The sequence below is a fragment of the Eublepharis macularius genome, chromosome 11 (genome assembly GCF_028583425.1).
Source record: "Eublepharis macularius isolate TG4126 chromosome 11, MPM_Emac_v1.0, whole genome shotgun sequence".
NCBI lineage: Eukaryota > Metazoa > Chordata > Lepidosauria > Squamata > Eublepharidae > Eublepharis > Eublepharis macularius.
Window position 1 is genome coordinate 95,127,018 of NC_072800.1, and position 25,055 is coordinate 95,152,072.

Below are 25,055 nucleotides of genomic sequence, written 5' to 3' on the forward strand. Positions count from 1 at the left end.
CGGCCGGCCAGCCCCGCCCGCTCAGCGGGCCTCCTCCCGGCGTCGGTGGGGCGGCGCTCGGCGGCTGCGGGGGGGGGGGCGGCACCAAAGCCACGCGGGCGTTTTAAGGGAGTCGGGCACAGAGCACGCTGGGAATTGTAGTTCAGGGGGGCGGAAGAGAGAGGCGGAGACGGGCGGGAGGGAAGCGCGGTTTATTGGGAGGAGGCGCGGCTCGTCAGCTGCCCGCGGCGTCCTCCTTGGTCTGGCGGCGGATGAGCTCGGCGTAGAGGCCGCCCTGGCGGAGCAGCTGCGCGTGGCTGCCGGCCTGCGGGAGAGAGGAGAGGCGGCCTCAGCCCAGCCCAGCCCAGCCCCGCCCCGCCCCTTCCGGGCTTGGACAGCCTGCGGAGCGGAAGCCGGCTTGGGCAGAGTTTGGGCAACTGGGGCTGTTTTCGGGCGGCTGCTTCCCTCAGCGACCCGCCCCACCCCCAGCGGCGGGTTCTCCCCCAGCCTCACCTCCACCACACACCCCTTGGCCAGCACCACGATGAGGTCAGCTGCTTGCACGGTGCTGAGGCGATGCGCGATGACCAGCACGGTGCGCCCAGCCACTGCCCGATCCAAGGCTTCCTGGACCGCGTGCTCCGATTCTGCATCCAGGGCGCTTGTGGCCTCATCCAGGATCAGCACGGTGGGGTTCTTGATGAGCGCCCGAGCAATGGCCACCCGCTGCTTCTGGCCGCCAGACAAGGTCACCCCACGCTCACCTGGGGGGGGGGGAGAAAGGGCGGAGGTCGAACAGGGGGAGGAAGCGCACCCCCACCCGCGGGCGGAGAAAGGCCAGCAGCCTTGTCAGAAGCAGGCTCCCTCCCTCCGTTTCTGTTCAGGGCCCCTGCACTGCTGCTGCCGCTGCCGCTGCCGCTGCCGCCGCCCCACCTCAACCTCCCCGCGCTCACTGACCTACTACAGTGTTGTACCCCTCCGGAAAACTGCGGATAAAACTGTCAGCATTGGCCAGGCGAGCGGCGGCGTAGACTTCGGCATCAGGTGCCCCAGGCTTGCCAAAGCGGATGTTCTCCATGATGGATGTACTGAACAGCACCGGCTCCTAGCGTGGGAGAAGGGCTGAAGCCTCAGAACCAGGGTGGAGATCGAGCCCTGGCGCACCGGTGCCCTCCCCACCTCCTCCTGAGGAGAAGGGGCGTCCCTGCTCCAGCAAGGAGCCATGCCAGGTGGCTCCAAACGCTGGCTGGTGCAGCGGAGAAACTCACACGCAGGAGGGACACAGAGGTATCCCGCTGCTGTACACGAAGGCCCCCCTGTTAGCTCTGGGGGCCAAGAGTCTCGGGCGGCTTCTCCTGCACAAACTGACTTCAAACACTCAGGTACTGCTACTTTTCTGTCACGCACTCAGAGCAGCGAATACGCTCTCAACTCCTCTTCCAAAGCCTCCGTCGTGCCCCCCGCCAGTGGGGCAGCCCCTCATCCAACTGCATGTCACTACACGAACAGCCTGCTTGAGTCTGCTTTTGGAAGCTGCTCCCGGTGGCCTCCGTTCTCTCACCCCAGGCAGTCTTCTGAAGAGCTCCCACTGCAGGGGGCTTCAAGATCCCAGTGCAGCCCATCTTCTGAACTCCCCTCCTCACCTGATTAATGAAGCCAATGACCTCTCCCCGAAGCCAGGAAGGATCCAGAGTGCTGATGTCGTGTCCGTCCAGGAAGATTGTGCCCCTCGTGGGATTGTAGAACCGCTCCAGGAGCGCAGCCACAGTGGACTTCCCTGTGGCAGAGGGAGGAGCAAGGGAGAGTGAGCCCCATCACAGTCCATTGCAGAAAGGCATTCAAAGGTAGGATTGAGGGACTGATAGGAGGCTAGAATCCGGTGGGATTCTGCCAGCCTCAGCCAAGGAGACTGTACCCCAAAGAGGGGCCTTTCCCCGCTGCTGCACCCCTCCCAGCAGGAACCACAGTGAACCTCAGTGCAAGCACATCACGGTTTCCTCAGGGGGTCGGCTCCATTTCCCCCCACCCCTTTCAGCGGCGTGATGGGCAAGGCTGTGGCTGCCTGTAGGGGGCCGTGCTGCTCTTTGGTTGCGTGGGATTCTCTTATTTTCAGTTTTCTTCAATAGTACGGGAAGCCACTTGGCAAGTAGTTGTACTAAGAGAGGGGCTATATTAAGTATTTCCAGCAGTTATTTGAATGAAAGAGGACCGTCAGGTTTACAAAAGACACAACTGCATGGAGACTGCAAACGTTTCACAGTAATTTATAATGTCAAAGAGATCTCAAAACTGAGAGGTGGAAATTTACTCATCATTTTTGTTTATTTATTTTCCATTTTTATTCCACCCTCCCCACATTTCCAGCAGGCTCAGGGTGGATTACAAAATACATAGAGGTTAAAATATATAAAACAGTTATTATAGTTGACAATTCTAAAAACATCCGATTTACACAATTAAAATACAATTATAAATATCAACATAGCGGCACAGAATTCCACTGATCAAATTTAAAACAACTTCAGAGCACCTCTCCATTAAAGAGCTTTTAAAAATGGGGGTATTGGTGGTGGGGAGGGCCCAATCCCTCACCAACCGGCCAGGGGGGATCTGCCTAGCACCTGGTGGAACAGCTCCGTCTTGCAGGCCCGGTGAAAGGATAACAAATCTTGCCAGGCCTTAGTCTCTTCAGAGTGTCCCACCAGGCTGCGGCCAGGACCAAAAAGGCCCTGGTCAATGCTAGGTGGGCCTCCCTGGGGCCAGGGATCTTTAACGGATGTTTCTCACTAGAACAGAGAGTCCTCTGGGGTTCGTATGGGGAGAGGCAGTCCCGCAGATACGCCGGTCCCAGTCCGCATAGGGCTTTATAGGTTAATACTAAAACCTCGAACCTGATTCGGTACTCCACTGGTAGCCAGTGCAGCTGACACAGTGCCGGTGTTATATGCTCATGCATCGGCAGGCCCGTGATAACACGTCCCGCTGCATTCTGCACCAGCTGTAACTGCCGGATCAGGTTCAAGGGAAGCCCTGCGTAGAGCGCATTACAGTAGTCTAACCTAGAGGTGACCATTGCCTGGACCACTGTAGTCAAGTCGCAGGACAAAAGATAGCGGGCAAGCTGCCTGGCCTGTCGAAGACAGAAGAACGAGGACCTGGCAACTGCTGTGATCTGAGCCTCCACTGTCAATGAGGCATCCAAGATCACCCCCAGGCTCCTGGGGTCAGAAGGCCAGCAACAATGTAAGCTGTATTAACAGGTGCTTTCCTCCAAAATTCAGAAGTCCAAGATGCACACAGTGACACACACACACACACACACAATTTGGTATTGCCTGTACAGAATTGGTGCCAATGACTTACCTCCTCCAGATTGTCCCACGATGGCCACCGTCTTGTTAGAAGGGATCGAGAGGCAGAAGTCTCGCAGCACATGGTAGCCTGGCCGGGTGGGGTAACTGGTATCGGAAAGCAACGTGGGAGGAAGTTGGAAGCGTGCTGGAACAGCAGCTCAGAGGGACTGCTGGGGTTGGATGGCAGAGCCAAGAGCTGAGCGCGTGGGAAGGAAGGCCTGTGTGCCTTTTGCCCCTGGAATCTGGGGCCTGGCCAAGTGTTCAGCACGCTGAGTCCCTTGTTCACTGAGCCCTTAGTGCTGTAGAGGTTCGTCTGACCATGCCGAGCAAGATCTCAGAAGCTCTGACAAGCGGGGGGGGGGGGCACCAGAGAGCTCCTTCTTCTCTTCCCTCGCGTTCCCATTAAGCAGAAACAAAAACAAATCATACAAAATACATACAGGTTTTGGTCTTTTAACAGAGAGATTGTGCACATTTTAGGTTTGAGGGCTGCCTTTGTGGCCTTTTCCAGCCCAGGATATGGAGCTGGCTGGGGAGGGGTGGGTGGGAAACAGCAATCCTTTCGCCATTGCAACCCCATGCAGGGGGTGGGGGTGGGGGGTAGAAACTCACCTGAAGCAGACATTTTGGAATTGAATGTTGCCACACAGTGAGCTACACGCAAGCCTCTGCCCTCCACATAACGGGGTCTCTGGCGCCAGAGTCATGTATTCAAACACACGGGCACCAGCACTCATCCCTCGCACCACCTGGAGAGAATCATTGGGCACACCTGGAGCAGAGAAGGGGCTGGACATCCCCTAACCCTTCTTCTCCAGGAAGGGACCTGTGTCCCTCCATGCACAGTGTCCGGAAGACAGCTCGTCCCACACCCTGCTGTCCCTTCAACCACTCGAACGAGTCCTACCCTCACGGGAAGGAGGGGCCCCCGCACACTCTCACCCCCCCTCCAAGCCCACTCACCTGCCCAAACAGGATGGACATGTTGGCCATGGACCTAGAAGAAGAGAAGCCGAGGTCTGATGGGCACTGGGGCTCTGTAGCCCACCCCTGAGCAAGGGGTGCCTGCTATAGCCTTACCTCTGCACAGTCTGCGTGGAAACTAAGAAGGACATCAGATCTCCGGGGCTCAGCTCTTCCCCAGCCATGAGGAAGCCACCCACAAAGAGAGTGCCCAGCACAATGCCTGGGGGAGAAGAAGGGGGCGATGTCAGGGAAGCAGCACATGGAGTGGTGGGTTAGAGGGAGACAGAAGGAGCCCACCTGGACAAGAGGGGGCACTTGGAGCACTGCAGGCGTCGGAAAAGGAGAGCATTTCAAAACCAAGTGCTTCCCCCCAGTGCTGCGCCTTTCCGAAAGGGCAGGGCAAAGCTCAAGGGGCTCCTTCGGCCGTGCTTCACTGCCCTCCAGTGGGAATGGGAATGCCAGAGGCACGGAAGGGTCCATGCAGCAGGAGGGAGGGCCGGCAGAGCTCAGCTTCCACTCACAGTTCAGCGCCAGGTTGGACAGGCCCTGGAAGACTGCAATGCCCAGCCCCAGGTCCATGTTGAGGCGGCCAGAACGATCCACCTCCACAGCATACTGCCTGCCAGGGGGGAAAGCAAGGAGAGAGCGGTCCAGGGGCCAGCGGGGCTCAAGACGGTTGCAGCGAACGGAGAAGGGGCCGGGCAAAGCCGGGCAGGGAGGCACCAGCCCCACGAAGGAGCTGCCCAAAATGTGGGCCGCACACAAGGCAGCCCTCAGAACTCCTGGGCGGCAGAGGACGCCACGGGCCTCAGGGGCCTCTCCAAGAGCCATGGGAGCGTGGAAGGAGTGGGGGGAGCTGGAGACGCCCCACCGTCACCCCATGAGGGAGCTCTCGAGGTTCTCTACAAACGTGCTCCAAGGCACATCTGTGAGGAGTGAGCCTCAGCGGATTCCCTCGGAGCACGAGGCCTGCAAAGCCAGTCGTGTTGAAGGCAGCTGCCAAACGGATGGAGGGAAAGCAAGTCTCTCGGACAAGTGGCACACGGTGAGAATGTACACACAGCCCTTCACCTGTCAGCCCGGGTACACGGAACCAACCACGCAGCTGGAAGAGGGAGCACATCTTGTGCTCAGAGTCTGAGGAAATGGCGACCCTGGACCTCCAATCCAGAGGGGGAAGTGCTGGGAAACTTCCTTCGCAGTACTCACTGAATCTCTCGGCCTTCCATGGCAAATGCCCGCACCGTCCGAACATTGCCCAGGGCCTCGTCTGCCACTGCCGTGGCCTTGGCCACCTGCACCCAACAGAGGAAACGGGGAAATCCCAGTGCCTCGGCCCAGCAGCGCCCGCGGTGCTCTGGCCACCCCCACCCCCGATGCCTGCCGGGGCTTGCAGCAGACACCGCGCCTCTGCGCCTGCCTCTTCGCTCATCAGCAGCCGCTTTCCAGCCATGCAGTCCTGTCCGCAGCCACAAGCAACACAATAAAGAGCCAGACGGAAAAGAGGGGGAGGCGAGTCACGTGCCAGGCCGAGGCGGGGGGGGGCAGGCACCTTGGCAGGGGCCCCCACCTCTCGCGAAGACGGCCTTTCTCCCTTTGCTGTGCCATGGCGGGGGGAGCTTAGTAGGAATGGCAATATTACAAAGTGTGTGTGTGGGGGGGGGCCCTTCCACGGGACTAGATGGTCTGTGTGGCCCCTTCCAACTCTCTGATTCTATGACTCGCCGGCTTGAATTCAGGGAGCGCAGGCGGGGGAAGAGGGATTCCTGGCACCGGGGCCTCCTACCTGCTCTTGGGCCTTGCGTGAAAGCTGGCGCAGAAAGGAGCCGATGAGCGCTCCGGTCCCCACCAAGGCTGGCATCACCACCAGCAGCAGCCCCGTCAGCTTGGGTGAGATGAAGTAGAGAGACACTAAACAGCCAGCCGTCTGGGTGAGGCTGCGCAGGCCCTGCAGGGGAGAAGGAAACGCCGGCCGTGTGAAGGCAAGGCGCCGCAGGCTCGCCCAGCACCCCCCGCTCTCCCTCTGCGGGAGCTCAGCGCCCACCTTGCTGGCTCCTCCCTCCTTCCCACCTGAGAGATGACCATCTTGAATGAGGACTTGAACTCCTGGATGTCTGAGGTCAGGCGATTCACCAGCTGCCCTGTCCGGTTGGCATCAAAGAAGGCCACGTCCTGCCTGGGAAGAGGGGGCGAGATGGAGGCGCATCAGGCCCTCTGCACCTGTGCCTGGGCTGCAGCTGCAGAAATTGGGCCAGCGTCATGCAGTCACACCACCCCTTGCCCAGCAAATGGTCTCCTGGAGGGGTGTCGAATCCCAGGCTTCAGCACACACAAAGCAGCCCCCTCTCCAGCCAGCCATGCCGAGCCCTAGTAAGACTCCCCAGGCATTAAAAAAAAACCCTTACCTGATCAAGGAATTAAAAAGCTCCTTGCGCATACTATTGGCCACCCTTTCTCCAATGCGTGAGAGCAGCATGATATAGCCAAAGGTTAATGTCCCCTGGGGAAGTTGGGAAAAAGACCCCCGTATCAGTTGGCCATCCTACCTCTAGCCCACCCTCAGGAAAGAGGCAGCTTTCCCCTCAGCCTCTTACAGCCCCAGGCTTAATGGCAGGACCCTGGAGAAGACCCCCCACCCGCCAGCTGACACCCACCTGGAGGGCATAGATGCTCAACAAGCGCATGGCAGGGCGGCGCACCACACGCAGGTAATCGCCCAAATGGGTGTACCGGGCCACCACATTGACCACTTCACCCAGCACCAGCGGGACCTGTACGTTGAGGAGTGCCACTCCGAGTGCAAACTGAAGACAGAAAGGCCCGTTAAAATGTGGATACTCAGAACGCCTTTGCCCTCTTCCCTGGCAGACTGCCTCTTCTCTTCCCAGAATCACAGGCTCCTAGAGTTGGGCCCTGCAGACCGTTAGCCCACCCCTGCCCAGTGCAGGAACGGCCCTTCCTCCCTAGCGGTCCTGCCCCTCCCCTCCTCTAACTCAGAGGCGCCACAGGGCAATTCCGTGGGCCGGCCGGCCTCTTTCCGTGCAGCAGCCTGCCTGAACACATGCAGGCCTGGCAATGTTGGACCCTGCTCGATGCGGGCAGAGCAGACAGGCCCTCACCATGACTGCTGCTGCCAGCGCCAGTAGCTGCGGCCTCAGGAACTTCCAGAAGGTGGCCCAGTCAAAGGCCGGCACTTCCTCTGGGACAGCGGAGGCATACGCTGGCTCACCACAGGCAGCCTCCTGGCACAAGGCCCTGCTGTAGAAGCTAGCCCCCACGCCAGCCAATAATGCAGCCGCTCGGCCCAGCGGGAAGAGGCTGCGTGGCAAGAGCAGCGGCACAGCTGGGGACAGCCTGGCCAGCCGGTCAGGAGCCTGCCGCAATTTGGAGAACCTGGCATGGCTGCCAAAGGACCTGCAAGCAGAGGAAGAAGCACCATGATACTTGGCTCAGCCTGTCGCTGGGCTGATCTTGCCCATTTGCAGGCTGGCGAGTCCCTGTAGTGCCAAACAAACACAGTACAGAGGACAAGGACTTCCTCTCCAACGCGGGCTCCTGGCAGGGATATTCAGAGGCTGATCGGAGTCCCTCCCTGCAAGCCCCTCCTTTCTCTCCGGCTCACGAGTGCCCAGCAGGCCCAGCACAGCTAAGAGGGCACCCGGCAAGTGTGTGTCGGGAGGCAGTCCCATCACTAAGGCAAAGGCCCTGAACCCCAGGGAGGCAGCAGTTGATAAGGGCCCCGAAGAGGGCCACTGGGAGCAGCACATCGGATGGCGATCTCACGTGGCAAGCAGCTGCCTTGGGACCGTGAGCGGAGGGGAGGAGCACACAAGCCCCTAATAAACATCACACAGCCCTTGCCATGGACTGCTTTGCCTCTGCTGGGAAGGCCCACCTCTACGAGACCTTGCATTTATCATCTTCTCAACAAACTCCATCCTCTTTCTCCTCATGCATGTTCCAGATATCTAAATACGAAGAAGAATTCTGTGTAACCCCAAACCTTGTTTTCTGTATATAAACACTAGCTGAAACGATGAGAGTAATGGTGCTTGGGGGACATTTTCCAGCATACGAACAGCGTCAACTCCTGTTCTCTCCCCCCGCCCCCTTAAACTCAGCAAAGCAGACAATTCCCCTCCCTATTATACAGATGCAGGCAACGGGAAACAGAGTTCCGGCGTCACATGGCCACAGCCAGCCAGGGATCCAGGGCCAGGCAGAATTCAAAAGCAAGCCACCTTCTGGTTGCCATTTCAGCACATTTCCTGCCATGCTCACCCTGTCTCTCTGACAGGGCTGAGGAGCAACTGTCGTCCCATGCAAACAATGATCCAAACCCCCGGGGGTGGGACAGGTGCTTGTACTGTAGAGGAGTCGTGTGCCAGCACCTACAAGCTGGCAGCTGCTTTTGCACCCCGGGCCACCCCACAGTTCAACTAGAGCGCTTGGGGAGAGCGTGCTTGACTGTGCTGCCGAGGGCTGGGGCAGGGGGGGGTGCCCGAATTCTCCAGGGTCTCTCCAGCATTTGGTAATGGAGGAGCTCTACCCAGGGCTCTCAAGGCCACTTTGCCAGCTGAAGGAAATGCACACCGGCAAGGTACACCCTGACCAGGTCCCAGAGGATGCTGGGGGACAATGCCAGCAACCAAGTCCCATTTCGACAACACCAAGGATGTCCGAGGGAAAACGCCCCAGGATGAGCTGCTCATTCCCAGCGATGCAATTCTTACATCAGTGGAAAGCGAGAAGACAGACAGCATCCAGGCCCGCAGGGGCCCCAGAACGGCACCGGAGCATCACCTCCCTCAGTGCAAGGGGTCCACCTGGGGTTCTCCTTCACCAGTGCTTGTAGGGAGAGAGTGTTAGAAAGGCTAAAGCTCAGGGTGAATTTAGGCTAGCAAGAAATGCCAAACAAACACAACAGGGGTCTGGAGTTATGTTTGCAGCAAGAAAGGGAATAAGGGAGTGGTGGCCTGCTGCCAGGAGAGGAAACTGTAATTTTAACAGGTGATACAGGGCAGAACTAGTGCCCAGCTCCTACTCTGCCTCAGTCTTCTCTTGCAAGGCAAGCTGTGTTCAGTTACAGCCTAGGATACACATAATGCTAGCACATAAAAACCTAGCTTCTTTGAACAAAATCAAGTCCTCAGGGCCAGGTGAATTGCACCCTAGGGTACTAAAGAAACTTGCTGAGGTAACTGCAGAGCCTCTGTCTATCCTCTCTGAAAATTCTTGGAGAACTGGTGAGGATGCCAGAAGATTGCAAGCGTGCAAATGGAGGGCACCAAAGACTGTGAGGGGTCTGGCGACTGAGTCCTAGGAAGGAAAGTTGAAGCAGCTGCAAAAGTGTAGCCGGAAAGGAGGTGAGAGATGACATGACAGCCCTGCTCTAGTATCAGAAGGGCGGTCCAATGCCGGATGGAGCGGAGTTCTTTTCTGTTGCCCCAGCGGGTTCAACCAGAAACAAAGGGTTGAGATTAGATCAAAAGAGTTTTTGGCTAAACATGAGGAAGAACTTCCTGGCAGTTAGAGCGGTCCCTCAGCGGGACAGGCTTCCTCGGGAGGGGGTGGGCTCTCCTCATTGAATAAGAAGCTCCACGACGATTCTCTGACTTAATATGAATGTCCAGGTGAAGAAAGGGGGGGGCAAGGAGGGGTCAGCCGCTGGAAAAGAGCGAGAGCCCAGTAGCACCTAGAAGACTAGCGACGTTTGTGGTAGGGATGAGCTTTGTGAGCCGCAGCGCCCTTCTTCAGGGTAACGCTGATCGCCACTCTGGGGTCCGGAAGGAATCTTGCCCCAGGCCAGACGGGGGATCCTGGAAGGCTTCTGCCATCTTCTGGGCCCAGAGCAGGGGGCGGGGGGGGGGAGTGACTGGGCATTTCCTGCGTTCTGGTGCGGGTGGGGGGGTAGGGTTGCCAGCTCTAGTTTGGGAAATCCCTGGAGATCTGGGGGATGAAACCTGGAGAAAGTGGGGTTGGGGGAGGGAAAGGACCTTGGCATGGCATAATTCCATAGATTCCTCCCCCCCCCCCAAAGTAGCCATTTTCTCCAGCTGATCTCTGTGGCCTGGAGACCAACTGTAATTCCGGGAGATCTCCAGCCACTACCTAGAGGCTGGCAACCCTAGTGGGGGGGAGGGCGGGGGCGGGTCCCTCCACCCCTTTGACAGCCAGAAAGCTCTCCTCCCCCCCCCCCCCACACGCTCCCAAAATTCCGCACTGAAGGCGCGAGCGCAGGAAAGAGCCGGGGGGGCGCTGCAGAATCCCCCCCCCCCCCCGCGGCCTGAAACGGGCGCTCGCCCTTCCCGGGCCTGCCCCGCCCGCTCAGCCTGCTCGCCTCAACCTCCACAAGGCAGAAACTACACTTCCCAGCGCACCCCGCGCAGAAGACGCGATCCAGAGGCCCAGCCGCGGCTCCCAGCGTGCCTCGCGTGGACTACAGCGACCAGGATACTCCGCGCATCAACAGCTGCAACCAGGAAAAAACCTTCCCGGCCTGCCCCGCGAAGACGCCAGTTACCTGGCAACCGAAAAGGCTCGTGTAGGCCCATCCTTGGCCGCCGGCGTCAGGCGGCAGTAGCAGCCGCGGCTCCCGAAGAGCCCCGGCCGCAGGAGCAGCAGCCGCGCCAGCATGGCGGGTTGAGGAGGGCGGGCGGCGGCGGCAGAAGGCGTCTCTCCGCAGAGGAAGCGGCTCAGGCCGCGGATACATCCGCCATATTGGGTCCGCCTCCGGCCCACAATGCCCCGGGCGAGAGGGGCGTGGCTGCGAGGCGGGCCGCCGGCCCCCGACTCTGGCAGGATGCCGCGCAGCGCCGCCCCGCAGGCCGCTCGCCCCGCCCGGGCCCGTCCGCCGGCCTCTCGGGCCGCCGGGCCTCGCTGCTGAGCCGCGCCCGCTGTCAGGCGGCCGCCGCCCGGTCGGGGTCTCCGGCGCTGCACTGCGCCGCGCCCCCCTCCGGATCCCGCCGCTGCGCAGGGCCCGCCCGCCCGCCGCCCTCGGAAGCGGGTCCGCCTGGCCGCTGCTGGCCGCGCCGCCCGTGGCTGCCGGGCGATGCTCGGGCGCGGAGGGGCCGTCCCGCCGAGGGCGTCCCGCCGGCGCTGAGCCGATGGCCGAGGGCGAGACGCGGCCGCCGCCTGCCTCGAGCGCCTCCGCGGCCCGGGCCCCGGCCGGCTGATCCGAGCGAGGGCTGCAGGGGCGGGCAGGGCTGCGCGCACCGCTCGGGAGGCGGCCGCCTTCTGCTGCCGGGGCGGGGGCGCTGCAGCCACACCGCAGGCCCGCTGGCCACGAGCCCGCCGCTGGGGCGGCTCTGCCGGGTGACGACGCAGCCGCGCCAGGAGCCCGCCGGAGGCCTCTGCTCGCCGCCTGGCCTGAGACCGGTCGGGGCGGATTCCTGCCAGCGCCGGGGCCGTTGGAGTGGCCGGGAGGGCCTCGCCCGGCGGCCAGGAGGAGACCCGCCGTCTCTGGCGCCTGCGAGGAGGGGCTGCGCGCCGGCGCCGTCGTGCAGGTCTGCCGCCCCCTCCCCCCCGCGGATGCTTTCCCTGACTCGGCCGTGCCCATGGGCGGGGGGCGGGGGGGCGCCACGCCTGCTGTGCCCGGGCCTCCTGGCGCCTGAGCCCAGTGGCCCGGCTCCTGCTGCCCAGAGCGGCCTCTTGCTCCCGCCTGCCCGGGCTGGCTGCCTCCTCTGACCCCCAGCCGCCCACAGTCACCCCCCTGTCTTCGGAGGTCAAGGTGAGAGCGAAGGGGCGCAAGTTACAGGCGAGGAGGCCTCAGCCGAACATGAGCAGATGGAAAGGGGGGCCCTCCCCTCCCCTCCGAGGGGGTCTTTGCGGCCTTTGTCGGGAGCGCTGTTGCCTGGGCCTTCCCGCGTTGGGCAGAGGCGTGCTGAGGCGCCCTCTTCTCCCTCTCGGAGACGACGGGTCTGGAATTGGTTTGCCCGGGGTGCTTGCTCGCTCGGGACAGGTTGGAAAGAGAGACTCCGGTACATTTCGCTGCAGGCCCCATGGAAGGCATGACGAGGTGTTTCCGCTCCTTCCAGAGCCAGTCTGGTGTAGTGGTTGAGAGCGGGGGACTCTAATCTGGAGCGCCGCGTTCGATCCCCCACTCCTCCTCGTCTTGAAGCTCCCTGGGAGCCCTCTCAGCCCCGCCCACCTCACGGGGTGTTTGTTGTTGTGGGGATAATAATGACATACTTTGTAAACTGCTCTGAGTGGGTGTTAAGCCATCCTGAAGGGCAGTATATAAATCAAATATCACTATTATTCCTTCCTGATGCAGTCTGGGGCACCTGCAGGAGAGCTGGGCTGGTTTTCCAGGGCTGTGGGGCATCATTGCTTCCTGCTTGGGTCCAGGAGGGAGATTGGGGGTTGGAGAGAGCAATCCTGGATCCTGAGGCTTTGGGGGGTGGGTGGGGAGCAGCTGGGGCAGGCAGGCAGAGTTTTGGAGCCGGGCAGAACTTCTCAGTTCAGCTGGGTGCTGCTGACTGGATGTCTTTGCTCCCTGGCGGAAAGGGCACAAGCCTGTACAAGGCCCAGCTGTGGCCAGCACTCCCAGGGGCTCGGACATTCTGGGAGCAAGGGTCGCCCCTCACTTCCTCCCAGGACGCCCGAGTTCTCTCTCTGTGCTGTCAGTCTTGGATCAGGCCCTCCCTGTCAGTGAGTGTTTTTGGCCAGCAGCGAGCGTTTCTGTCCTGAATCGGCAGAAGGCTGTAGTTCCCAGTGGTGATACAGCAGCTGTTATTGCAAGTGGCTGCCATGAGCTGCAGCTTCCTTGAGATTCCCCCGGCTGGCACTCTGCCCACCGCCTGCCGTGTTTACTCGTCCCGGCCTGTTTATACATTTGCTGCCCAAGGTATTTTTAGCTTGCCAGGTGACCCGCCTGCCCTGTGTCTGTGTGGAGGGGGCAGCTGCGTGAGGACTCACTCAGGGCCATGGGGGCAGGAGGTGCACAGCTGATCCTTGAGGCAGAGAGGAATCCTTCACACGTATCCCAGCTGCCAGCTAGTGGGTGAAAGCAAGGCCCCTTCCTGGTTCTGGATCCTGTCAGTTGCCAGGCTGCTGAAGTGCCGGCCCTTCCTCTCACCTGAGCCATCTTCTGTGACTCAGCCTCCTTGTGATGCTAGGCAGGCGGGGTGGGGCGGCTGGTTGGTCCGTGCCAAAGCTCTTGGCTGTACTGAGAGCTCCGTGGATGAGGACCTTGGTAGGTGATGTAAGCAGTGGTGGATGGGGCCTGGGGAGGTGCGGGGGGAGGTCATCTAGAAAGAACAGGAGTCAAGCTCTTGTTGAAGGTTGCATCCCTGGGGGGGGGGGGGGGGCAGAGCTCAGCACAGAAGCGGCGCTCACTCTGGACCCTTGGCCCCCTCCACTGGAAGGGAAGTTCTTGTTCAGGCTGTCTCTTTGTGCTTCTGAGCCCAGAAGCCAGGCCAGGAGGCTGGTAGACCACAGGGTTCTCTCTGCCGAACGCTCTGCCCAGCCTTCCTCCCGCTGACCTTTCCCCAGCCTAGGGCTTGCTCCCACCTCTCCCCAGGTTGGGGAAGGATGCAGGCGCAGCCCCTGGGGGAGGTTTGGAGGGCGGGGCTGCTGCTCCCCCCCCCCCCGGCATCCTCCCCCGCTTTGTACTGGCTCATCTGGTCTGTGGGAGAGCCGCCCCCGCTGCCTTCCCTCTCCTTCCTTGTGCCACAAAATCCCCTTTGAAGAAGGGCTGGATGGAAGAGGTTGTGGCACTGCTGGGTCTGGCCTGGTGGTACCAAGCCAGGCTGCTCTTTAGCCAGACTCCTCCTGTCATGCCCAGGGAGTAGATGCAGGTCACTCTGCTGGCAGGTGCCCCACAGCTGGCTGGAATGCCGTCCAGGCAGTTGTCCTAGGGAAGTGACTAAGTGGCAGAGCAAAGAAGACAGGAAATGCCAAGCTTTGCCGGGCTGCCTCCAGCCTCTGAGCGGGAAGTAGAAGACAGATTCAACGCAAGTGTAGTGTTGGTGTGTGTGTGTGTGTGAGAGAGAGAGAGAGTCCTGAGCTAGGGCATGCCAAAGAACGGGGGCTGCCAGGCCCTGAGGCTCCAGCAGCCCCTGTATGAGCGGCTGCGTGGGATGGGGGCGGCTCTTGTGAGGAGGACCTCCCTGCCTGCTGTGTGACGCCTGCTTGTCCTCCGCCTGCCCCTTGGGCCTGCCCCTCAGGATAGAGGCCCAGGGGGCGGCTGGGATTGATCTGCCTCTGCCTGCCCTTCTGACCAGGTCCGTGTGGAGAGGGGCAGCCCGGGGACACCCATGGCTGTCAGCCGAGAGCATCGTGGGGACTACTATCGCCTGCCAGACTGTGCGGAGGACTCCCCCCCGGAGGAGGAGGAGGAGGAGGAGCTGCTGGTGCATGTCACGGAGGGGCTGAAAGGTACCCAGCGCTTGCCACGGGGGCTGGAGGATGGGCAGGGCGGGGAGGGAGGGGGATTTGTGGCCCAGCTGCCCCTTTTTCCACCTTTCTTGCTTCCCAGATTCCTGGCATCACATCAAGAACTTAGATAACTTTTTCGCCAAAATATCCTTTGTGGCAGGGGTCAGCGTGGCCCTTTTCCTCTCCCAGAGAAAGCCAGCGCCGCAGCGGTGGCCAGTGAACGGCCTCTGGCAGCAGCCTCTGGCAGAGTCTCAGCCCAGCTTGGCTTTGAAACCGTGCCCTGATGTGGTTGGCACTGAGCTCCCTGTGGCATGGTGGAGGGGGGCGGGGAGTTGAATTGTAAGGCTTGTTCCAAGTTGCTAGTTTTACCGAGTGCTGTCTTGCTTAAAAAAGAGGTGCCGGTATTTTTGATGTTCACGGCTACCTTAGGGGCCCAAGCCTGGCGTGTACCACCGGGACAAAAAGCCTTGGTTTTGTTCCACCGTGCCACAGCCTCGGCGCAGCACCCTGGCAGTTTTCTGCCTTTCCCACCTCAGGAAGCTGCAGCCTTTTCCCGGGCAGCTCTGAGTACAAGCGGGAGCCCCTGGTCTGGGCTGCCTGTGGCTGAGCAGCCCCTGAATCTCCCGGGTGTTATTCTGGGCAGGCAGGGGGGAGCGGGTGTAGGGAGAGGGCCTGTGGGGGGCGGCGGCTGCGGCTGCTGCTGTGCTTTTCCTTGACTGTCTCTGTACATCTACCACTTCCACCAGAAGAACGGCTTTGCCTGCATGATGCTTTCCGATGTCTTTGAGCTGGTGTAAGAATCCTGGAGTCCCTCCCGACTTGCCTGCCTGCCTCTGGGCTGACAGAGCCCATGTAGACCTTGCCTAAGCCCTGGGCTTTGCCTGTGGAGCAGCTCTTGCCCCCTGCATGCCCTTCTCCTCCACAGATAATAGTAGTAATAACAATAACGTTCGATTTATATACCGCCCTTCAGGACAACTTAACACCCACTCAGAGAGGTTTACAATGTATGTTGTTATCCCCACAACGACAAAACACCCTTGTGAGGTGGGTGGGGCTGAGAGGGCTCTGAGAGAGCTGTGACTGACCCAAGGTCACCCAGCTGGCTTCAAGTGGAGGAGTGGGGAATCGAACCCAGTTCTCCAGATTACAGTCTCACACTCTTAACCACTACACCAAACTGGCCCATGTGCAAACAGAGAGCCTGTTTGTACATGGGCCAGGAAAACAGCCAGGGTCCAGCATGGGTGGGGGAGGCTTGCTGGGCCCCCAGGGGAGTGGGGCAGGCTGTCTCCTGCAAGGGGGGGGCAGGCGAGGGGGAGGCCTCTGGTTCAATTGGAGCTCCTTTCCCAGGCAGTTCCTGTTTGTGGTCACCTTCACCACCTTCCTGTTCTGCTGCGTGGAGTACGATGTGCTGTTTGCCAACCGCCCTGTCAATCACACCCAGCCAGGAGGGGGCCTTGCGCCAGACCGAGGGAAGGTGACGCTGCCAGATGCCATCCTGCCCACCCCGCAGTGTGTCCAGAGGTGAGTCAAAGGACTGTGGAGGAGCGCTTCAGCACAAATGCACCTGGCACACTGGGGGCCTCAGCTCTGGCATCCCCGGGCTGGCGCAGGAGGCTGGGTGGTTCCCATATTTCTTTCTCTGAACACTTCAGACTGATGGGAAGGGGACCTGGTGCCTGTGGAACCAGGGGAGTCGGTCACCCCGGACCCCCCCCCCCCCGCCCCCCGCCCGTGGGCAGCTTGGGCAGTCCTCCCACCATTGCTGCCATGGCTGGGTTTCACATGCCTTCCCCTCCCCTCATGGGGCCAAGGAGTGAGGCGGAGGTGGCTGTGCCCAGTGCCTGGGGGAAGGGCATTCTAGGCCGGGGGCTGACCTGAGAGGCTGAGAATCCCCTCTGGCCTGTGTGGCAGCCAAGGCAGCAAGGAAGCTGAGGGGTGGGGGGAGCCCGTGAAGCCCCCATCCGTCCCAGTTCCAGTCTGGCCAGCTGGATGCCTCTGGCGAGGGCTTGCAAGCGGGCGAGGAAGGCCATGCCTTCCCTGTAGCTGGCCCTCAGCTGGGGGGCTCATCAGCAGCAGGTCCAGTCCTTTTGGAAAAAGCCACCTCAGTGGGAGGCGTTGGCCAGGCTCTTGGCCTGCCCAGTGTTTGTGTGTAACCAGAGATGCCAGCCCTGGAGCTGGTCTTGCGCAAGCCATCCCTCCCCTCCCCAAAGCATGACCCACGCTGTCCCGGGCTGACCTGCCGCTGGCTGGTGACGCCGTCTTGTGGTCTGTTTTCCCTTCCTCTGTACTGGGCAGGATCCAGGCCAGCGGATGGATCATCTTCCTGCTGGTGATGGCTGCCACCTTCTGGCTCTACCGCTTGGGGAAGGTGCTGTGCAGCCTCCTTGGCTACTGGGAGATCCGTGCCTTTTACACCAAGGCCCTCAAGATCCCCTCGGTGAGTGTGTGGCCCAGGGGCGAGGGCTGGAAGGGGGCGCTCCTGGCTGTGCGGGATTGCTGCTCTGGCCTCGAGGCCGTTGGCTCTCTGCTCAGCCCCTCCATCTGGGGAGCTCTTGCAGCCCCTCTTTTATGGCGTCTGTCTTGCTCGGGTGCTGCTGGTCTCTGGGGCTGTGTAACGAGGACCTGTTCTCTCAGTCCCATTGCAGTCCCCCAAAGTTAGATGGCTTCTGAGAGCGTCGTCTTGAGTCATCTCTGTAGATGGCTGTGAGGGCTGCCTGGGGAGGGGCTGTGGCTCAGTGGCAGAGCAGCTGCTTGGCATGCATAAGGTCCCAGGTTCAATCCCTGGCGTCTCCCGTTAAGGGATCTGGCAGAGGGGGATAGGAAGGGCCTCTACCTGAGATGGCTGCCAGTCTGAGTAGACGATCCTGGCCTGGCTGGGCTGAGGGTCAGATTCAGCGGAAGGCAGAATCGTTTGTTAATGCCTCTCCAAGTAAAGGTCTAAGGTCCTTAGTCTGTTAAATTACAACCTTATCAATAATTGAGCGTATGGCACATAAATGACAATTGCATGTGGACTTCTTTTTAGGTATTTGGAATCCTTTTATACGTGCTTATGTGTAGACATTGTTTTCATATTTTTATTTCTGTTTTGCATGAGGTTGGTTTTAATTTTTTAAAATGTGCCTTGAAGCGGGGAGTGGGCTGCACGGCCCCGTTGGGCCTGCCCATTCTGTACTTGTGCAGAGATGGGAGTGTTGTGCAAGGCAGCTCAGATGAGGGGTGAACAAACCAGAGCATAGCAGCACAGAATCAGGGCTGAGGCGCCTCGGGGCCTGGGGGAATGGGTTTGGGGGGGGGGGCTGGCCAGGGGCCTGACACGTAGCATTTTACGCAGGACCAACTGTGCAGCTGCAGCTGGTGGGAGGTGCAGGCGCGCCTGATCTCGCTGCAGCGGGAGCAGCCGATGTGCGTGCACAAGCGGGAGCTGACCGAGCTGGACGTCCACCACCGCATTCTGCGCTTCAGGAACTACCTGGTGGCGATGGTGAACAAGTCGCTGCTGCCCGTCCGCTTCCGCCTGCCCCTGCTGGGGGAGGTGGTCTTCCTGACCCAGGGCCTCAAGTACAACCTGGAGCTGCTCTTCTTCTGGGGGCCGGGCTCCCTCTTCCAGGGCAAGTGGAACCTCCAGCCTCAGTACAAGCGCTCAGGGGCCCGCCTGCAGCTGGCCCGCCGCCTGGGGCGCACCATGCTGCTGCTGGGCGTGGCCAACCTGCTGCTCTGCCCCTTCATCCTGGTGTGGCAGGTGCTGTACGCCTTCTTCAGCTACACGGAGGTGCTCAAGAGGGAGCCGGGCAGCCTGGGGGCCCGCCGCTGGTCGCTCTACGGCCGCCTCTACCTCCGCCACTTCAACGAGTTGGACCATGAGCTGCAGGCCCGCCTGAGCCGTGGCTACAAGCCGGCCTCCAAGTACATGAACTCCTTCACCAGCCCGCTGCTCACAGTGCTCGCCAAGAATGTCGGCTTCTTTGCCGGCTCCATCCTGGCCGTGCTGATCGCCCTCACCGTCTACGATGAGGATGTCCTCACGGTGCAGCACATCCTCACCACGCTCACCCTCCTGGGCCTGATCGTGACTGTGGCCAGGTGAGCCACGGCCCCTTCTGCCCACCCCTTCCTGCTGGTGGGCCCGGGGGCGGGTCTGTTCCTGGGCGTGATCCTTTTCAGTGGACCCTCGCAGTTTGGGAAAGCCCCCCTCAGCACCGGTCTTAGCTTGGTTTACTGGCTTGGTTCCCTGCCATGGGAGGCCGTCCTCGCTTTCCAGACACAAGAGCCCTGTAGGAGGTCTGCTTTTTAAAAAGTTCTCTCTGCCTCAGGCTGCCTGGCTCCTGGCCACAGTGGCCTTTCACTGGTTCCAGGCGGTTCAGATGTAGGCGGGACTGCGGGGCACTGTTCTGTTAGCCTGGCGTTTCTTGCTGGGGGAGTTCGATCCCCGCTGCTGCTGCTGCTGCTCGTGGGTGGGTGGGCTCTCTGGGCTGCTGCTCTCACTCCCCATCAGGGCCTTTCATCCCCTTGCAGGAAAGCACCGAGGCCCGAGCACGACAATTAATGGTAGAATACTGGGAGGGGGATTCAGAAATTCATGGGGTCGCCGTAAGTCGGAAGCGACTTGATGGCACATAACGCACAGTACAACTTGATACCTGGCTAGTCTCAGTCCTTCCAAACGAAGACTGAATGAGATGCATTAATTTCCAGCATGTGACATAGTTTGCGCTCTTAAAAAAGCTTCTAACAAGGGACTTTGGGTGAGCAAAGGAGGGCCCGAGGCCCAGTGAGGTATCCCGCAGTGCAGTCCCACGGAGAGTTCCTCCAGTAAGCCCTGTCCTGTTTCAGGCGTTGGAACTGCGGTAACTGCACTGGGTTGGCCTGCGGGGCTGTCACCCCAGCTGCAAAGTCTGGTCCACAGCCCTCGACGGCGTTGGGCAGCTCTTGGTGCCTCTTCCCTTCGCCTTGCTGTACTATGGGGGTGTTTTAGAACCCCTTTTCAGGATTCTGATAAGCCCCTGCCCTCACAGGTCCTTCATCCCAGATGAGCACATGGTGTGGTGTCCGGAGCAGCTGCTGCAGTGCGTCCTGGCACACATCCACTACATCCCTGACCACTGGCAAGGCAGTGCCCACAAGTCGGAGACGCGGGAAGAGATGGCCCAGCTCTTCCAGTACAAGGCGGTGAGTGGCGGGGGGGGCAAGGGCAACTGCGGGTGGCGGGGCCTCACGCAGCATGTGCCCGCTTTCCGAGGGAAAGGGCTGTGCCCCTGACGAGCCCCTGTGCCTGCAGGTCTTCATCCTGGAGGAGCTGCTGAGCCCCATCGTGACGCCCTTCCTCCTCATCTTCGCCCTGCGGGCCAAGGCCCTGGACATCATCGACTTCTTCCGCAACTTCTCTGTCGAAGTGGTGGGTGTTGGGGACATCTGCTCGTTTGCCCAGCTCGACATCCGCAACCACGGCAACCCCCAGGTGAGTGGGGCTGGCAGTGCATGGGGCCAAGTGCTCCTGCTTGGAAGCCAGGAGAGGTGCGACCGCCAGGGACCCCCTGCTCACCCATGGCTGTGCCGTGCCACCCCTCTGCCTCTGAATTGCAGGCAGGGGCTTCGCTGGTGGTTCCTCTCCTTACATTAAGCTTCTTTGATGGATGGGGGAGCAGGGCTTGGAGGGCAGCCCCTATGGGGCCACCCGTTCTTGGACCCCTGCCTTGCCTAATAGGGAGGGGGAGGAGAACCACAAGCCCTCCCTGAGTTGAGGCTTTGCTGTCGTGTGGTTCTGCCGAGTAACTCTCAACGACTTCACTGCACGAGTCCAGGAACTGAATGAGTTAAAGCATTTTATTTGATAAGCTACTAGTTCATTTCCTATTCCACTCCTTGCCAGGAATGGCGGTTCTCTGCAAGCACATAATGAATACAGGATTCTAAGCCCAGCCCCAGAGTCCCCACCCCCCTTTAGGAAGCAGTTAGCTAAGTTCAATAAATGGGCAGCAGGACACAGCAGAGATGATGTGTGAGAAACTCCCAAGGCCAGGAGGCCCGGCTTCTCAGGCGAAAGAGAAACCGCAGGCTGAGAAAGAGATCACAGCAGGCTGACATCATGTTCCAGGCAGAGGACAGCTTCTAACACCAGAGCCACACAGAATCAAGCAGGCCTTCCAGAGTATGACAGGAGACATCCCAACAGGTGTCTTTCCAGGGTGAGCTGACCTTTGGGCGAGTGGCCCCCTGTGCCTTCAGCAATGCAGCCCTCTTCTCCCCCTGTCCCAATTTCATCTCAGTGGCTGTCGCAGGGCCGGACAGAGGCCTCGGTGTACCAGCAGGCAGAGAACGGCAAGACAGAGCTCTCACTTGTCCACTTTGCTATCACCAACCCACGCTGGCAGCCGCCACCGGAGAGCTCCCTCTTCATTGGACACCTCAAAGAGAAGGTGCAGCAGGATGCAGCCCACGCATCTCCTGCCCAGCGCCTTTTGGCGGAGGCCCCGTTCAGCACCTCTCTGCTTTCGGACGAAGGGCTCAGCACCATGGTGAGAGTACTAGAGCTGCTAACAGGATAGAGCCTGAGAGCTCTGCAGGCCTCTTGTGGGGGAGGCCACTGGAGCGGCCTCGCTCAGCCTGACCCCTGTCTCTGCAGCCAGATGCCCTCCTGGCCAGCGTTCTGGGCCACCCCATCCTGGCAGCAGGAACCCTGGTTCCCCAGGCAGAGCGGCATCTCCTCGCCCATCCCGGCAGCACGGCCGGTGCGGCTGCCAGCATCCTGGCCTCCCTGTCCTGCTCCCAGCTGCCCCGGCGTAACTATCCTGTTGGCGAGAACTCTGTGTATCGCAGTGACACCACCCTCCTCGGAGACAGGTATGGCAGCATGTGCCTCGGGGAGGGTGGCTCGCATGGCGGGTGAAGGCGAGCCTGGATAGGGCAGAGGCTGGGGAGGAGGGGACAAAAAGAGATGCCCTGCCAGGTCAGCTGCAAGGCCCTAGGCCAAGGTCACCCCAAAAGCATCTCCCAAGGAAGCCTGAGGTGAACTGCCTCTGAAAAGGGAGGCTCTGTCTCCAGTTGCTACTGGCACTTCATCCTGCGTGAAGTTCGGGGGGGGGGGCTTTCAGCCAGTGGGGAGACCCGGGGTTGGCTCTGCATTCTGCAGAACAGGCCGCCTCTTCCTGCCCACCTTGATCCAAGTGGCTGCGTCCAGTGCTGTGTCAGAACGAGCATTTAGATTCACTCAAGGTTCGGGGCTTTGTTCCGTCCCGCACCTCACACAGGTGGAGAGGCTGGGGCTCTGCCTGTGTTGGGGACAGCCGTTTTTCCTTTTTGCCCTGCAGTGTTGCCCCACCGGAGTCCCGCCAGCTGCCCCTGACCCGCTCCGCTGTGCTGTCTGAGTTTGCCTCGGCCGAGATGAGTCTGCATGCGATTTACATGCATGAGGTGAGTGGTTCGAGGACGGGGGCAGCTGGACTCTCCTCTGCCGTTCTCTCCGGCCCCCAGGGGAGCCGCTTGGAGTCCTTGCCTCTGCTCTGTCTGATGAGAGCCCACCATAGCTATTCACAGCCCTGCTGCAGCCAGGAAGTGCACAGCGGCGAGAGGCCGAGGTGGTGGTGGGTCTGACTTCCTGCCTGTCCTGCTTCCGTTCAGCTTCACCAGCAGCAGCAGCAGCCGCAGCCGCCGGCACCAAGTCCTGCTCCTTCCCAGTGTTCAGCACAAGCACAAGCAGCAGGTCAGAGCGGGGGAGGGGGAGAGGGAGGGGGAGGGCTGGCCAGGGGCTGTTCCCCACCGAGTACGCTGGGTCCCAGCTCCGGCTGTCTGTGGAGAAGGCCTCTTTCCGCTGGCAGCTGCAGAGGCTGCGGCCCGGATTCCGGCTCCCTGTTGCTGGGACCCCTTGCCCAGCTCAGCCGTGACACGGTGGAGACTCTTGGTTCCTGTGGTTTGCTCCTATGTGGGGTGGCTTTGAGCTGGCCCGAGGAGGCCTTTTACTGCACCCACGAGACTTGCGAAACTAGTAACACCTGCGCATATGTACTGCTTTTCTAGACAAACTAGTGCCTCAGTCGGAGCAGTGAACAAGTTAGTGTTGTTGTGATCCCCCGATACAGCTGGGGAGCTGGGGCCGAGAGGAAGGGGAGCAGAGGAAGGGGAGCATACGGAGCAGAGGTCCATCCGTGGCTCTTAGCCACACGGTACAGATGGAACTCTCTGTCTAGGGCAGGGATGCTCTGTGTTCTTGGTGTTTGGGGCGGGCAATCAGCAGGAGGGCTTCTGGTGTCCCTTCCCCACTGGCAGACCTCCTGAGGACACGGGGGGGGGGGCTGGCCACTGTGTGACACTGTTGGACTGGAGGGGCCACTGGATGGCTTCTCTTACGTTCTTAAGGGCTTACTCAAGGCCACCTACTGAGCTCATGGCAGGAGTGGGATTCAAACCAGTTGAGTGCTGATTTGCAGCCCAACCACTGTGCTACAGGAAATAAGGCTGAAATCAGCATGAGGTTCACTGGAGATACCCCCCGTGTTTCAATGAGCTTCTCTCCCCCTGCCCATCTCTTCCTCACTGCAGCTTCCGCAAGGCCTTCGTGTGTGCGCAGCCAGGATCTGCTCCTTGGGGGCTGGGAGGAGGAAGAAGCACCATCTCCGGCCCAGCAGCGGGAAAGGGAGACATGCTAGCCCTCCAGGAGGTGCTCTCTTTCCCTCTTGAGTGTAAGTGGCCCTTCCTCGCCTCTCCTCTGTTCTTCCCAGCTGCAATCCACCCGTGGCAGAGCCCCCCTTTTCTGAGCCCCTGGACTGCAGCAGGCGCGGGAGGGGGCCGGTCTGGGGAGGGCAGCCCTGCCCATGGTTTCCTTTCCCAACCTGGCAGCAGCCCCTGGAAGTCACAGGCCTGTGGGCATCTTCTGCCCAGTGCACCCTGTTTGGTTGCTGTGCCCTCCCTCCCTCCCTCCCTCCCACAGGGAGCCTTGCCTTCCTTTCTGCATGTAGATTGGGGGGGGCGGGGGCGGGGGTTGCTGCTGCTCAGGATCCTGTCCTGGGAGAGGCCCCTGGTTCTCTGCCAAGGGGCCACCTGCTGAAGTCCCTGGCCTTCCCCTTCGTGGCTTCAGTGGGGCCAGACCTCCCTTTCCCACGTGGCACAAGTGGCTGCTGCTTAGCTGGGAACCTTCTCTTGCTTTGTTAGGGTTCTGCTGGGCTCTTGAATCCTGAGGCCCTGCTCTAAGCTGAGGAACTTGCCAGGAGCCAACCACTCACCCTCCCCGCCTCCTCATTCTGCTGCCTTTTCCCTTTCCAGGTTTATGGGCATTTGGAAGCTGTGCCCTCAGCCTTGCCAGGACTGTCCTGCCCGCGGCAGGAATGGTGGAACGTGGCACAGCAGGGGCCAGCAGTGCCCCATCCTGCACAGTAGACGTGGATTGCAGCTGCCCTGCCGTGGGTGTGGGTGTGGCCAGAAGGGCCTTGTCTGTGTTGATGCCGGACTCCTCCCTGCTTTGGGTGTGTGCCCTACTCGGGGGTGAATAAGCTACAGGCTGGATCAGGCCCTGCACGGTGCTATTTGTATGTACAGGGTCAATGCAAAATGGCTGGGGAGGGGGGGGGGAGAGCTGCAGCCAGGAGTCCCCTTTGGGGGGCAGTAGAGACTCCTCTGGATCTCCCGCCTTTGCCCCCCCCCCCCGCTGCTCTATGATGTCACTTGCGCTGGGTACCGTTCCTCATTGCAGAGCTGACAGGCGGGGCCTTGTGTCATGGTGCCCGCCCACCCCAGGAGGACTGGGCCAATAAATGTTTACAGGTGTGGCAAAAGGTGTAGTCCTCTGCCGGTGCTTTGGGGGGGGGGGGCGGGTATTCCAGAGAAGATCTGCATGCCCCTCCTATTAGCGTTTTAGGGAAGGGGGGTACCTTGTGGGTGCAGGTGACAAATGGACCGCTTGCTCCCCTCCCCTGTTTAAACGGAAGCCAGAGCCCTGGCTTGGCTCGCACTCCGTGGTGGTGAAGATGCCTCCTGCAGGCTGGCCAGCAGTGCCCTGAGGGCATCATGCTCCTGCTGGTCTCCAAGGTGCCCCTGGACTCAAATCCTGTTGTTTTCCTGTAGACCAACTTGGCTACCCACCAGAAATGGGGCTGCCAAAGGTTCTGTTGGGGGACGATCATCCCCAACCCAACAGGGACCCCCTGACGCTTGAAAGCTTGCACCCTGGAAATCTCACTGGTCTCTAAAGTGCCACTGGACATGAGTCTTGCCCTTCTACTGCAGCCCAGCACAGCCACCCACCTGAAACTATTGGTCAGAAACGAGAGGGTGGGAGTTTGGTGCAGCTCTGTGCCTTCCACCTGTGCCACAGTTGTGTGTGCTGGGAGTGGCGCCAGGGTGGGCCCAAGACAGAGCCTTTTCCAAATATGCCCAGGCCAT

At 60.5% G+C, this 25,055-nt stretch overlaps 2 protein-coding genes across 4 annotated transcripts; one reads left to right on the forward strand and one right to left on the reverse strand.

Annotated features, from left to right (window-relative positions):
- Positions 1 to 185: 185 nt before the first annotated feature.
- On the reverse strand, positions 186 to 12,283 carry ABCB8 (ATP binding cassette subfamily B member 8). The gene is made up of 17 exons (XM_054990988.1): positions 12,151 to 12,283; positions 10,822 to 12,013; positions 7,418 to 7,712; positions 6,953 to 7,102; positions 6,704 to 6,798; positions 6,369 to 6,474; positions 6,085 to 6,246; positions 5,508 to 5,593; positions 4,820 to 4,917; positions 4,413 to 4,518; positions 4,296 to 4,329; positions 3,945 to 4,081; positions 3,343 to 3,437; positions 1,623 to 1,756; positions 937 to 1,084; positions 493 to 743; positions 186 to 304 (listed from the first exon to the last, which is right to left on the reverse strand). The coding sequence occupies exons 1-17, from the start codon at positions 12,281 to 12,283 to the stop codon at positions 215 to 217; spliced, it is 3,312 nt and encodes a 1,103-aa protein (XP_054846963.1). The 3' UTR covers positions 186 to 214.
- On the forward strand, positions 11,147 to 24,448 carry ATG9B (autophagy related 9B). 3 transcript variants are annotated; one of them, XM_054990887.1, is made up of 15 exons: positions 11,147 to 11,803; positions 14,525 to 14,678; positions 14,779 to 14,822; positions 15,407 to 15,471; positions 16,032 to 16,205; positions 16,980 to 17,121; positions 18,019 to 18,767; positions 19,700 to 19,853; positions 19,963 to 20,142; positions 20,951 to 21,199; positions 21,307 to 21,524; positions 21,992 to 22,094; positions 22,302 to 22,383; positions 23,220 to 23,359; positions 23,940 to 24,448. In XM_054990887.1, exons 2-14 carry the CDS (start codon positions 14,558 to 14,560, stop codon positions 23,324 to 23,326), a joined length of 2,388 nt encoding a protein of 795 aa, XP_054846862.1. In that variant the 5' UTR covers positions 11,147 to 11,803; positions 14,525 to 14,557; the 3' UTR covers positions 23,327 to 23,359; positions 23,940 to 24,448. The 3 variants fall into 3 exon arrangements, with proteins under 3 accessions (XP_054846862.1, XP_054846863.1, XP_054846864.1); XM_054990888.1 differs by lacking the exon at positions 11,147 to 11,803 and adding an exon at positions 11,854 to 12,027; XM_054990889.1 differs by lacking the exons at positions 11,147 to 11,803; positions 14,779 to 14,822; positions 15,407 to 15,471 and having other exon boundaries at positions 14,599 to 14,678.
- Positions 24,449 to 25,055: the final 607 nt, after the last annotated feature.